Genomic DNA, 14268 nt, shown 5'->3' on the forward strand with positions numbered 1-14268 from the left:
AAAAAAATTCCAGTCACAAGAGAACTGCACACTGTATGACTTCCACTTATTTAACAACCTGTAGATCTAGAAAACAGGTTAGTCATTGCCTAGGACTGGGGTGTGGAGGGAGATACATGCGGTGTTTGCTAACAAGTAAAGGATTTGTTTCTGGGATTATGACTATGCTCTCTGAAAGCAGATTTAAGTGGGGGTTGTACGTTGTACAAATATACTAAAGTGCCCTGACGCATACACTTTAAATGGAGGAATTTTTCATTTTTTAAGAATTAGGACATGTTTGCAGTATATAATGATTATATTCCTTATGGGCAGTTGCTACATATACATATCTTAAACCTTCTTTTTCTATACCTTCTCCTTCTTTACCTTTCTCTTTTGGACACCTTCCCTTTTGCAAATGATTTATTTCCTATTATCTTTTATTTTGCTCTTTATTTATATTTTAGCACAGTTTCTCTTATACTGGAACCGAAAAATATAAATAGGTGAATTTTAAGATATTTAAATTTTATCTCAGCAAAGCTATTGATTAAAAAAATGAAGGAATATCTTGAGAGTGAAATGTGTAAAAAACCTACAAAGCAAATTCTATATGTAGGAGTCTCAAATATTCACATTAAAATGTTCTAAACTCGGGATTAGGACTGTTAAAATAAATACAAAAAATTGATACTGCACATGTGAATCTCAATGCTTTTTGGTTGAAGATACCTTACATAAGAATATCTGCAATATAATTTCATTTATTTGAAGTTTTCAGAATAGGCAACAGTAACTTATAGAAGAAAACAGTTTTAACAATGGTTCTTGTGGTAAAAGGCTGGAAGGGGTGGAAATTGATGAGGAAGAAGCATGAGGGGCTTTTTGCGCTGATGGCTATATTTTATATATTATAGAAGTATGGTTTACCATACATGCATACATTTGTCAAAACTCATCAAATGTTATCCTTAAGGTTTACATATTTAATCTTTAAGATTTACCTTCAAAGAAAAATAATGACTTATAACTACTGCTATGTATGATAAAGTATTCTGTTATTTGCAACTTTTTTCTGCAAAGCATAAGGAATAAGACCGGTAGGTGGAGAGTTACAGGTACAGATAGGAGACACAGGAGTATAATAGTAAAATATTAATTGCTGAATTGAGGTTGGAGGTTGGTTGTAAAATCCAACTTTTCTGTAAGTTTTCAACTTTTCATAAAATATTAGAAAAATAAACCTTGGATGAATAGAGGAAGAGAATGAACTAACTGATCAGGAACTATTAATAATTATTAATATTAATAATGAAAGTTGTAATATTAGAAAACAGCTATTATTTCTACTGTCTGAAACAAATTTTTGTGCTTTTCCCATTTTAAAAACTTTAAAAAAATTAGCTACTTTTCTTTAATGTTTTTGTATTAGAACACAAATAGCTTTTATTCTTCAATTGTAAAATATAATTATAATATAAAAGTACAGAGAAGACAGATCATCCTAATTCCAATAAATCATTAAATTTTTCTCTGAGTTTCTAATTATTCTTTTTATATGAAGATATTTTGTTAAAAACAGAATGAAATGTATCTCGTTTTTCAAAAAAATGAAGCTTACAGCTGGGCGTGATGGCTCCCACCTGTAATCCCAGCGCTCAGGAAGCTGAGGCAGGATTGTTGCGAGTTTGAGACCGGCCTGGGCTACAAAGTGAACTCAAGGTCAGCCTGAACTGCATAGAGAGACTTTGTCTCAAAAAGACAAAACCCCCAAAAAAACAACAACAAAAAAGAAGCTTACAGAAGTTTTTGACATATTATGAAAGCTATTGATATGTAGTGCGAAACTGTTTTACAACAAAAGTGTACTCAGTAGTTTGTATTTCACCATATAAAATAGCATGTCAATGTTAGATATTATTTCCAACCTCACTAATTAAACATACCATAAAGCGTCTTGTTTTTTCTTAATCTTTGATTCCTAGTGAACATTAACATCCTTGAAAGATATTCTGGCTACTTTTCATTTTACTTGTAAGTGAATTTTCTATTTATATCCTATCTTCATGTAAGTAATACTGTCCTAACATAACAGTTGATCTGGCTATTATTGCCCTAACCAGAAAATCCACTTGAGTACTTCTCTATTTTTAGTCAATGCTTTGGCTTCTCATTAGCTATTCTTATGTCTTCAACCTGTGTATGAAAACATGTATATTCAACAGGATAAACTTTTATCAATGAGTATTCTGTTATTGTGACCACTCAGTTTTATTCTCAACTTTAATGGAATGTTAAGTATGATGTTGGCTGTTAATTTCAGATAAAATTTTATAAGTACATATTTACTCCTAGTTTATTAATTCTTTAACTTCCTAATATTTTAAATTACACATTATATCAACATTAGAACCTCTATGGTCATGATACATTATTGTTCCATTAAATTGTTAGTATTTCCTTAATTTTTAAAAAACTCATCTATATAATAGAGAGGATCTTTGGGAAAGGCAAATACACCTTTAATTTTCAACCTGCTCTTCTTATGGCCATTGAAAAAAATTTTCAAGAAATTCTTTTCCAAGTCAACAACTTTATAAGAAAAAGCCCTCTGTCTTTTAAGATAATCATAGTTACCAAAAAATATATTTCTTAATGTATTAAAACCCATCTTTTCAGGAAAACATTACTAATGGAAAATAATTTTATCTTTGAACTAAACTACAACACATTTTGTAAGTAAAATTTATTTGGACTTTAAAGACAATTAGTAGGTTGTATTACAGCTTAAAGGTAAGAAAGTTTCTTTAGATCCAGCCACAATTCTTACCCAGGGACAAGCAAATACTTTTTGTGTTTCAAATGTTCTAATATAAAAAGACAAAAAGTTTAGAGAAAGTACCAAGTAAGTGTGGTAGCACACACTTGAAGTTCCAATAACTCAAGAAGCTGAGGCACGAGGATCACCGGAACCCAGCATTTCAAGACTAGCCTGGGCAACATAGTGAGATCCCATCTCAAAAAAAAAAAGCAAATGAGATACTATCTCAAAAGAGAAAAAGCAATCATCAAGCAAGCTACCACTTTCTAATATAAAGTACAACATTTAACCACAAAGCACTAATATCAGGATGCTTATTGTGTAACTTCTTCATAATTTACTTTATAACTCAGAAACTAATAATTAAGAAAGTTTCATCATATAGTTGGCAAGCCAGTAGAACCTGTTCATTATCAAGTTTAAGAACTATTAAATCCATTATAAATGATGTGACCATACAATATGCAGAAAGGCTTTATAAATCACATATTAAAGTCGTTTTATTATTTACATTTAAATAGTAACTATAGTAAAAGTGGTGGTAAACACACTCTTACCACAGTTTTAAAAAATTAGTCTTATGAAAGATATCTTGTAGAGATTACAAAGCACAAAACACAAAAGAACTAATGCAGGCCAATTGCAGACTGGGGGGAGAGAGAACAATGCTGCACCAGCAAACAAGTCCAATCTAGGAACAGTGCCATGCGTGGGACGCCACTGGACTAGGAATAGCTAGACCCCAGCCCCTTCCTGCACGCGGGCTAGCAAACAAGAAGTACCATCCCCTCCACCCCTCTAGCATAAGCAACCAGCTTATCCAGGGAAACACAGGCTGTGATGATAGCTATGAAGATGGAACACAACTGGATGCCTGTGGTGCTTTGGTGTTTCACTAACATTGCAGGTCTACAGCCAGTGGTCTGATCATGGGTTCAGAGGATAGTGGTACACAGTATGGCATCTAAGGGGATCTCTTTCTGAGGGTTGTAGCCATTGTTGATTCCTATGGTCATGTTTTGGAAGTCCTACATCGATTCCATTGTTTTGTTAGGTTGGGTTGTATTCTGTTGTTTTGTTTATGTTTAATCTGATGGCAGAAGTTATTGCAAAGATAGCAAGATATATTATATTAAGATAGCAATTTGGATTTACTATTGGCTTGATTTGAAATCCTTTATTGCATTCATTATTTTGTTATTGTTTCCTATTCTATTCTATTCTGATTTCTACTATGTCTGAAGTTATCTGCAGCTATTTTGATTGAAGACATTAGGAGGCATTATGGTAACTATTGTTGATTTCATAAAGTTTTGAAGTCCTGTATCTCTTACACTGCTTTGTTTTAATTGGTTTTATTGTTTTATCTTCTTTAAAATAAAATTTTAAAAAGAATTAATGTAAAGAAACTGACTAGCTGCTGACTGACTGATGAAGAATATTGGTTATTTAATTAAATATTTTTGAACAACTACTGTATAGCACAACATTGACAGAAAGGTACAGAAAGTTACCAAAATTTTAAAAAAAGTTTAAAGGATACAGATTTAGAAGTCCATATAAGCACATTTATGCAGGCTTGTATCTTCATTAAATACTTTTAAAAATATGCACAAGTTATCAACAATTGAATATGTAGAACAGAATGTTAATTTTTCATTAAATACTCCTTTCTGTACTATCTGAAGATTTTTGTTTGTATTTTTTGCATTCCTCATATTACACTTAATTTTTAAAATGTGTACTTTATATACTGGGCCTGGTGGTGCACGCCTGTAATCCCATCATTTGGGAGGTTAAATCAGGAGGATTGCTTTGAGTTTAAGGTCAACCTGTGCTACATAGTAAGTTTGAGGCCAGTCTGAACTACAGTGAGATTCTAGTAAAAAATAAATATATACATACAGGCACTAAAATTCCTAAAAGTATCCAGTTCACAATTAAGTAATAAAAATCATGAAGCAATTAGCTTTAAATTACAATTCTTGCAGTAAAGGTCATTTACTTACTGTGAGATGCCCCAAAAGCCTGTCATAAGTAATAGAAAAAAAATTATATCATATATGTAACATATTTTTCAATAAATAAAGACACTGCTACTAAAAAATTTACCTCAAAAGTGAGAAATTTTAAACTTATGGCTGGCTACATATAAACATTTTAATGTATTTATCCATTTAGGGATGGATCTCAGAACTGAAGAAAAGCTACAAAGCATTCCTAAAATATGAAAGCTTTTTTTCTACTTTGGAAGTAATGTAAAAACTGCATACAATATTAAAAAAAAGTTTTGTTACCTAAGTAGTATATGTATGAATGACAGAGTAAAACCACAGTGGTACTCTGTCTCAACTATTTGAGGTCAATTTTGAAATTATTTGAAACAGCTACAAATAGTAACCTTGACAATAAAGGAAGGAAGGGCTTGAAACACTAGACAAATATGTCAGGCTGGAGAGTCTTTTATTTCTGTCAGTTGCAGAACTCACATTTAATTTTTCTAATCCTCAATCTTTCTCCAATGAAAAGAAATTAAGAAATAGTCCAACTTTCTCATTTTCATAGTTAAAAAAAACTGAAGACTATGAATTCATTCTATTAAATATTTACTAAGGTATGCTGAGAGGTATTCAGTAAGATTTGGTCCTTGCCTGAAGTAAATCATAATTCCCTGGAGTTAAGTCATATACTTTGACAACAATAATATGATCAGATGACTTTATGTTAAATTTATGAGTGAGCTTGTAGGATTTGTATCTTGCAATATGTAGTTCATTGTCTTCTTTGTATCATTAGATTTGAGCTAAACTTCAGTCAATATATTTAACATAGGAAGAAATTCAAATGTTGGAACTTTATTGACGAATCATTCACTTAAAATTTCTATAATGCCAGATGATTTTACCACATTAATGGCTGTTAGCTAACGAGGATACTATCAATAATAAAAATAGTAAGTATTGAGGAAAACAAGAAGCCAAGTCCTTCCTGCAAGTCAGTGCCATGCATGGGCTGCCGGGAGGAGAACCAGATGACAGCCTTTTCCCATGAGTGGGAGCCATTTTCAGGCTGCGGGGGAGAACAAGAAGTCATGACCTTCCAGTGAGTTGGTGCCAGGCAGGGCCACCAGGAGGAGAACCAGATTCTAGCCCCTTTCCATTGCACAGGCTGAGAGACAAGAAGAGCCATTACCTCCCTCCCACAAGCAACCAGCTGATCTGGAGAAACACTGGCAGAAATAATAGCTACTGAGGTAAACTACAACTTAATGCTCGTAGTATTTAGTGTTTTACTAACTTTGCAGGCCTAAAGCCAGTAGTCTGATCATCTCTTTAGAGGGTAATATACAATACAGCATCTATTTGAGCTCTTCTTCTGAAGGTGGTAGCTATTGTTAACTCTGTATTGTCTTGTTCTGAAGTCCTGTATCATTTTCATTGTTTTATTTAGTTGGGTTTTATTCTGTTTTGTCTTGTTTGATTTTATTATAACTGACGGCATGAAAGCTTTTTCAAAGATAACAAAATACATTATGGTAGCCATTTTGGATTTAGTAATATCTTGTTTTGAAGTCCTGTATTGTGTTCATTGTTTTGTTTTCACTGGTTCTATTCTTTCTGTTTTGCTTGATTTTATTATGTCTGAAGGTATGGACAGCTATTTTGAAGACAACAAGCTGACCACTTATTTATATCAGATACATTACACAGATTTGTTAAACTTTCCTAATAGCTCCATGCTAGAGGAGTCACTATCATCAGCATTTTATGTAAACAGACTACCCATAGTCACGCAACTTGGCAGTGGCAGAACAAAAATAAGAACTTGAGATCTTTGACACCAAAGCCTGATCTATAAGCCATTAGTTCTCTCTAATAATATGTAAGAAAATACAGCGTGTATCTCCTAGATTCTGGATAGGTTAAGATTCACACTGTGAATATCTTCAGAAAGAACAATCTTGACTCAAAAGTTTGCTTTGGCAGAGCAGAAGAAGCAAGTTATGGCGCAAAAAGCTAATTTTCACAAGGAAACATTCCAAACATAAAATTTTAATGTATCTTCAACATTTGTTGACACTTTGTATCCTGGGCACAAGAATAGGCAGTGATGATAAATAAATAAAATATAGTCTTTTCTCCATTCCAATGTTAAATAAAAATTTGTAAGTTGCTTACTTCAGGCATTTGTGCTGCATATGAAAGAGAATATAGATAAAGAATATGCACTACATAGTAACATCTTAAAAAAAATCTGGTCAACTAAAATGCTAACATACAAACATTTCAATAATACTGTTAGAGTTAATTAGAAATACATAAAGTTCACATGTCTATATATAAATATTCCATGAATAGGACAAAAAAGAATTAAAAGTTTAGAAGATTTAGAGATATCTGTGTTGGAGAAGCTTCAGGGAAAGGAAGAAATATAAATAAGATCTTCTGATTAGAATTAAGTTTTCATATAGAACAAACTGGTTGAAAAGACATGAAAGAAGCAAAATTATAAAATGTTTTAAATTCAGTTTTATCATATACTGTATCAAAATGGAAAAACATTTTCCAAAACAGGTTTATAAATTCTTTTTTCCCCCTGTTCCATTCTTTTTTTGGGCAATGTTTAATTTTACTAATCTAAAAAAGGAGTTGCTTTGGACAGGAGGAAGCAATGTGAAAAGGTTTTAGCTGAAGTGACATGAAGGAATACTTTTAAAATCAGGTAAAAGTAAAGATAGAGGAGGTGATTAAAGCCAAAGGATGAAGCTAACACTGATGATCCAGATGTGAGCTCCAGGCTGAATCAAGGTAGCTAATGAGTACAGAAATAAGGGAGGATTGAAAATGACACAAACACGACCTTGAGCAATCTTACCCACCCACAACAGGTCCAGCTTGTTTAAAAAACAAATGAACACTATTTCTAACTTCTCAGAATTTTTGAAATAATTAGTGAAAAAAATCTGGAAGGCTACACCCATGATTGCAAATGTATTGTATTCCTTAAGGCTTAGCCACGCCCCATTATTAGACTAGAAACTTAAAGTCATCACCATACAGCAAATTAAGATTGAAAAAGACAGTTCAAGCTAGTCAGACCTTGTTAAATTATTTCATTTTTAACAACTAATGAAAATACTTGGCTCTCAAATGAAGTTTAGTTGATGGCCCTGATTTGTGGCCTGGATATACTACAATCATTTGTATGATGTTGATGTCCTGATTTCTGTTAATTCTGTATAGTATGGCTGCCTTGATGAAATGAATGATGCTTCTGGCAGATTATCTGCCTCTGCCTTAATAAGATGCTATCCTTTGTCCCTCTGATTAAGTGATCAACTCTGTGTCTTGCCTTCTATGGCTTGCCTTCTGCATTAAGATTGGCCATTCTGAGTGAATAAGACATATTCTAAGTTATTAAGATATTCTGCCTGGTCATATACTAAAATGACCAAATTTCTGCTGAGGTTTTTTGGTTTTGAGACAGGGTCTTGCTAATGTACTCCAGGTTGGCCTTGAATTTGCTAGGCAGTGGAGTGTGGCCTGAAACTCAGGATATTCTTGCTTCAACCTCCTGAGTGCTGAGGTGACAGGTGCATATCACACTTGGCTGCTGAGCTCTTTTAAAAAGGCCACAAAGAAAAAGCTAGAGTGTAATAGAAAGAGTAGAAGTTACTGATCTTGTCCAAAGTCATAGAGTGAAAAAGAGGCAAAAACAGGATATAAGTTAGTCTGAGCTCAAAGTCTCGGTTATGAACATACCATGTATGTTATGCATTTTTCCCTTTAAAATTACCAGATTTCTTTGGTTGTATGGTCATTATTCAATTAGAAATGATATCACATTTTTCACGTGAATTTCAAGCACTGATGTTTCTAATATGTGATTGTAAACTTTGGGGGAGGGTACTGAGGATCAAACTTACGACCTTTGCTTGCCAGGTAGACACTTACACCACTGAGCTACATCCCTGGTCCTACTTTTTTTTTTTTCCATTTGAAATGCCTTTTAAGCATTTTGCAAAAATAAGGTGGAATTATTTCAATTAGGACATCAAGCATCCATTAGTCCAGCTTAATTAATATCTTTTTCATCCTTTCTTATCAGTAAATCTGATCTAGTATTTTCCTTTAGTGGTTCACTTTTTTTTTCTCATAAAACAAATCATTATACAATGAATTTCTAAAGTCTTTTCGCATACGTTCTCACTTGGACTTCATTAAAACCCTACAATAGCAGTGAACAGAAATGATTCCTCTCCTGTTATTCAAAATAAAAAGCTCAAAAAAAAATGTTTTTTACCCAAAGTGACAGAGCTGGTAAATGGCAGAAAGACCTGAAAATCAGACACTGGTAGAAGTCCAGTGGTCTTTAAACAATGGGTTGAGTTCAAAACTACTTGACTTAGACTGGTACAGACCTACTGGTGTTTGTTTGTTGAGACAAAGACTTGCTATGTTACTCAGGCTGGCCTTCAAACTTGTGATCCTCTTGCTTCAGCCTCAGGACTAGCTGGAATTACAGGCATGTACCATCAAGCCCAGCCCTCATGTTTCATCGCTGACAGATCATTCCACAGCTACTGTGATCACATTCTTATTTTTCTATTTTGTTCATACTAACATGAGAGATCTGCCATCCATCTTACTAAGCATATCTGCTCTCAGGTGTTCTTCTTGATCTTACTGAAGTTTATCAGCTTTTACTGAATCGTAACAAATACCACTGCTGTATTCAATTACATTGAGCATTCACCTTTCAGGACTCTATAAGGAATCTATTCTTAAATAAAATTAACCAACTTACACTTAACATGTTCAGATTTTCCTGTGTAGATTCTGCAGCTTATAGAAATTTTATGTGTATGTAGAGTTGGAGAATCAACTCAATGAAATGGGGCTGGCAATCACTTTACAAAGTAACTGCATTATTGAAACCAGCACTCACTTGTAAGACACGTGAAGCAGATCAAACCTAAGGTAACATAGACGAATCAAAGAGGGACTGTATTTACAATATAGCCAAATAGAAAAAGTTATTTCCTCAAATAATAAGGTACTTTTATCCACAATGTATCACCAGATCCTACAGTGTGTACAGGCAGACATTAGTAAAAAATAAAACAAACGAACAAAAAAAACCCCAAAAAAAAAACTACTAGTAAAAAAACAGGCTTTAACATTTAATATCTTTTTCAATTTTTCTGTTGATCAAATTTATCCAAATTTAGTTTTGACCTAAAAACATTAAGCAACTAATCAAGGCTTTAAACAAATGAACAAACATACATTCTGGGGATCATCCTTAATTTTATTGTTTGAAAAAAAAGTGCATTTTAACTTTTAACAGTAATAGGTCTGTTTCCTCAGATTAACACCCTTGTCTTGCCACCAGAATACTACATGTCATACTACATTTTTCAGTTAACCAATGGAATCACATTATGTGGTAAGCAGAGAGCTTCATGTTCCCAGATAATGTTTCATACAAGGAAAATCTATCTTTCTTTTTCCCTTTACTTTCTCTTACAAACGGAGTTAAAATATAGCCAAATGATAGTTACTGCCTATTCAAAATTTCATGTACTTTTGAGAGTCAAATTTTACTTTCTCTAAAACAGCCACTTGATTTCTACAATCAAAAATTATTTCCTATAAGAATGTTAACATTATTACGGAAGATTGCTGTGTGTTTTTCATGTATTACACTTGCCTCTCCATCAAGAATATATACTCAAGGATATCTATGTAAGCTTTTGGACTATACACTTAAACTGATCACAATGTTATATCAATGTAAAACTATTAACTACCAAAGATACTCAAGTTATGGTAGCAGATGGACAAATATTTGATTAGATTTCCACGTAATAATTTTGAAAAAATTGGAATGATATAGGCAAGAAAAATATAGGGTTTACAATAGTTATATTTAACAATGTCAATGATCCAGACAATATGAAAAATCAGACGATAATGGAAGATCTCATTCAGCTAACAGCGGTGAACCTAATAAATTTTAGAAATATTTTATTGATATTTTCTCTCTCAGCAGGCAGAAGAGTACTAAACCCAATCTCAACGTGAGGAGCTACTTTGTAAAGCTGAAGAGATGGGAACTTGCAAAGGAAAGGAAACAACCAGATCTGTGCATTGATGATACTACAGAAAGGAACATTGCATATAATGAGATACAATATACCCTCACAGAGTTCTGAGAAGATGGTGTGGCAACATCTGTAACTTCAGCACTCTAGAAGACTGAGTCAGGAGGATAGCAAGTGTGAGTCTAGTCTGGACAACTTAGTGAAACAGTGCCTTAAAATAAAAAAATAGAAACAAAAGGGCTGGAGACATAGCTAAGTGCAAAGGTTAGGGTTCAATCCCGAGTACAGCAAAAAATAGTTTTGAGAAAAGATATGTAAGATAGAGAGAGAAGATTTAAAAGCAGAAGATGATTAAAGTAAGTCAAATAAAATACAAACGAACTAAAGGTTATTATGAAGGCTTGAAAGTGGTACAGCGAAAGAACCAAGCAACTGAATAAATCTGGAGAGCATATGGAGTTTGTCAAGTAAGAATCATTAGGTAATTTGGAAATCTTTTTTAAAATAACTATACAAAATTTTGTTAACACTTGCTCTTTGTCAAATTATAGTCTTAAAGATCAACAATAAGAAAACCTCTTTCTCAAAAGAACTACCCTATGTATTAAGGAAGTTATACATACCGTGAAAATTTTATATTTTAAGAAGGAAATGTGGTTAGGATTTACCTTGATAGAAAATGCACTCTGTATTTCTGTAACACCTATTAAATTGCTAAATAGCAATTTAAGTCACTAGCATCATTCAAAAGTATAGATTTTTAAAAAATCATTTAGGCTACAGTTTTAAAAACTGAGCTTTAGCATTTGTTAATAAATTCGAATTGGCCTTATATCAGAGACTAAAATATTTCACCACCAGTGAGAAAGTCTAAGATCCCTCTCAAAAGGAGGATACTGGAAGTGCTACAGATCATCTTCAATTGTAAATTTTCAAACTATAAAAAACGCTTATAAATAAATGATGAATGGGGCAAATGACTACTTTAGTTGCTAAAAATGATTACAGCAAAATTTAAAAAAAACAAGAAACGAAAAACTTAAGTTTCTATTTAATGCGAGAAAAAAGCCTGCATGCTGGTTGGATCAGGAGACTGAATACAGGCAGAAGCTGACTGCTCTGCACCTTAGCTTTGCTATAATTTGGACACTATTGATATTAAGGCACTGAAATGTAATTATATTGATTTTATTCAGAACAACTTTTGTGCATCAGAAATTTCACTCAACAGGTCTTACATGCATCGGACTTTTAGAGGGTAGCAACATTTTCTATTTTTTCTCTCTTGACTTTGATTCAAAAAACTACTGCGGGCATTTTGACAAACATTTGCTGGTAGTGAGATTCGGATTAGAGAAAAATGCAAAAGATTTACAGCAATAAGTCGGTTCACAAGGGAGCCTTAAGGAGTGAAATAGCCAGTAAACTGGAAACTTTGATATCTTACAGATACTGTACCAACGTCAACAGAGGAGTCAGAAGCAAGTGCAACACCAGCCAAAGCCTGGAACAGTCACTACAGGAGCCTTTTGCTTCCACCATAAAAAGCACTCCATCCCGTTTTCTCTCTTCCCTAAAGCGCTCTGATAGTCACCATACCCCAGAAACACCTTCTCACAGTCCCAACAACCCCGTAGGAACGAGACTGGTTGCGTCCACTTACTGAGCTGTCCCCCGCCCGACGTTGTACTCGGTTCCCGACCTCCAGCGCCTCCAACGCCGGCTGCTCCAGGGACCCCAGGCGCCCCCATCCCCGGCGGGGTCCCACTCTGCCTCTCGAAGTTGCCGGGATTGGAGAAGTAATCACGCAGCCTAGGAAGCTCGCGGCCGCTTTCTAGTAGCTCTGTGTGCAGCTCCAGGGCAGTCAGCAAATACTGATCCCGCAACAGCTGAGCCGCGATTGCATCAATTGACAAACGGGCTGGGGTGTCCCCTGTACCCCCCAAGGCTACTGTGGCCGCGGACGCCTCCCCAGAGAGCCCGGGTCGCGCACAGCCCCCCACGGGATCCTGTGGCGATAGTGAGCCCGCAGAGCCAGGATCTAGACCACCGCCGGCACCCAGCCGAAGTCCTGCCCGCCGCTCCTCGGTGGCTGCTACCTCGTCCTCGTCCTCATCCGAATCGCTGAGGAATGGATTCACGCCGCCGCCACTGCCACCACCTCCAGGCGCCATCGCCGCCATCTTATTCTGTCAGTAGTGTGGGCGCCTTCTTAACTATATCCAAAAGGCCGCAGCCTGAATCCTCATGGGCTGCAGCAGGCACTGCGCACCTGTACAACTCCAGCCAGACCAGTGCCTGCCTCCCTTCTTAGAGGTCAGTGGCAGGTTCGAAAATAGAGTCCAGGGGAGTACCAGCCACCCCCTCGGCAGTCGCTGCACCAGCAGCCGGCTCTGCAGGCGTCTTCCTGGTATCCACTCTCGCGAGAACTGTGCGTGTTTTGCCCTCGCTCCGCCCCAGAACGTCTCAGCTCCTCCCATTCTCAGTGAACGTGTCTGACTGAGTGGAGGACCCGCTCCGGGGCTCAAACGCAAAACTCCGCCCCTACTCTTTCAGGATTGGCCGGAGTTACGAGGGACTGGCCCGAGAGTTATCGCGAGAGCAGCCGCGGCGGGGTAAGTGTTGGGGCGTTCGGCGACTGAGGAGCGATTGTGCAGGTGCAGTAAGGGTACCCTGTGGCCTAGCGTTTGAGGGGACAGAGATTCAGTTTGCCTGAGAGCTTTAAAGCCGCTGGGTTCTGCCTTCGCCCTGAGAAGGTTTCGTTCCCGAAGTCAGGTCTGACCCGGACCGCAGGTAAAGTCTAGGAACCAGTGCGCTGAAGTGCGATGACCCCGAAGCTGTGATCTTACTCCTGCGGACTTGCCGCTTCCTTAACACGCTTCACCTTTTGTCGCCCGTAGCATTCAATGACATTTTTTGCGCGTCGATAGTAAATTGCTCAGGGGAGTAGTCATAATTTGGCGCCAGCCTTACCCAGCCACGCACTTGCTCGTTGTGGAGGCCTAGTGACAGCACCGACTTGCGGTTCGGGGAGCGGCGCCTTCCCTCTCGAACTTAGTCCTGCAAAGTTGTAGGGTGCGGGGAGGAGAGACTGAATGGAAAATGGGACTCTGGGACTTGGATTTGCCGGAATCTGTAGACAGCTCGACTTGTACAGCAAGCTATTAGGTGTTCAATAAACAGGATTTTGTACAAATTTGCATAAGAAGGAGTTTCAAATATTAAATCATCTTTCACAGTAGAAAAACAAGTAAGCTTAAGCCTAAAGAGCTTAATGACCAAGCCACTAATAAATATTCGAACTCCACTAGTGAAACCTATTATTTAAAGGAACTAATGTAATTAGTCTCAGTTCCAG

General features: G+C 36.1%; 2 protein-coding genes across 31 annotated transcripts in view; one reads left to right on the forward strand and one right to left on the reverse strand.

The window, feature by feature from the left end:
- Positions 1–13342, reverse strand: part of Relch (RAB11 binding and LisH domain, coiled-coil and HEAT repeat containing) — a 112714-nt gene extending 99372 nt beyond the window's left edge. For 7 of the 11 annotated variants that reach the window (XR_010041373.1, XR_010041374.1, XM_063231516.1 and 4 more), the window contains exon 1: positions 12574–13342. Coding sequence is in view for 9 of the 11 variants with exons in the window: in XM_063231516.1 (XP_063087586.1) it covers positions 12574–13093 (520 nt within the window). In the remaining 2 variants the exon portion in view is untranslated. The remainder of the gene's footprint in view (positions 1–12573) is intronic. The other 4 variants (XM_063231515.1, XM_063231511.1, XM_063231510.1 and 1 more) reach the window with 1 other exon arrangement.
- Positions 13343–13506: 164 nt separating this feature from the next.
- Positions 13507–14268, forward strand: part of Pign (phosphatidylinositol glycan anchor biosynthesis class N) — a 132334-nt gene continuing 131572 nt past the window's right edge. For 16 of the 20 annotated variants that reach the window (XR_010041377.1, XR_010041375.1, XR_010041385.1 and 13 more), the window contains exon 1: positions 13532–13703. The gene's annotated coding sequence lies outside the window, so the exon portion shown is untranslated. The other 4 variants (XR_010041383.1, XR_010041384.1, XR_010041381.1 and 1 more) reach the window with 4 other exon arrangements.

The sequence above is a fragment of the Cavia porcellus genome, unplaced genomic scaffold (assembly GCF_034190915.1).
Source record: "Cavia porcellus strain 051 isolate PalLab524CR breed Dunkin Hartley unplaced genomic scaffold, mCavPor4.1 scaffold_20, whole genome shotgun sequence".
In the NCBI taxonomy this organism is placed as follows: Eukaryota; Metazoa; Chordata; class Mammalia; order Rodentia; family Caviidae; genus Cavia; species Cavia porcellus.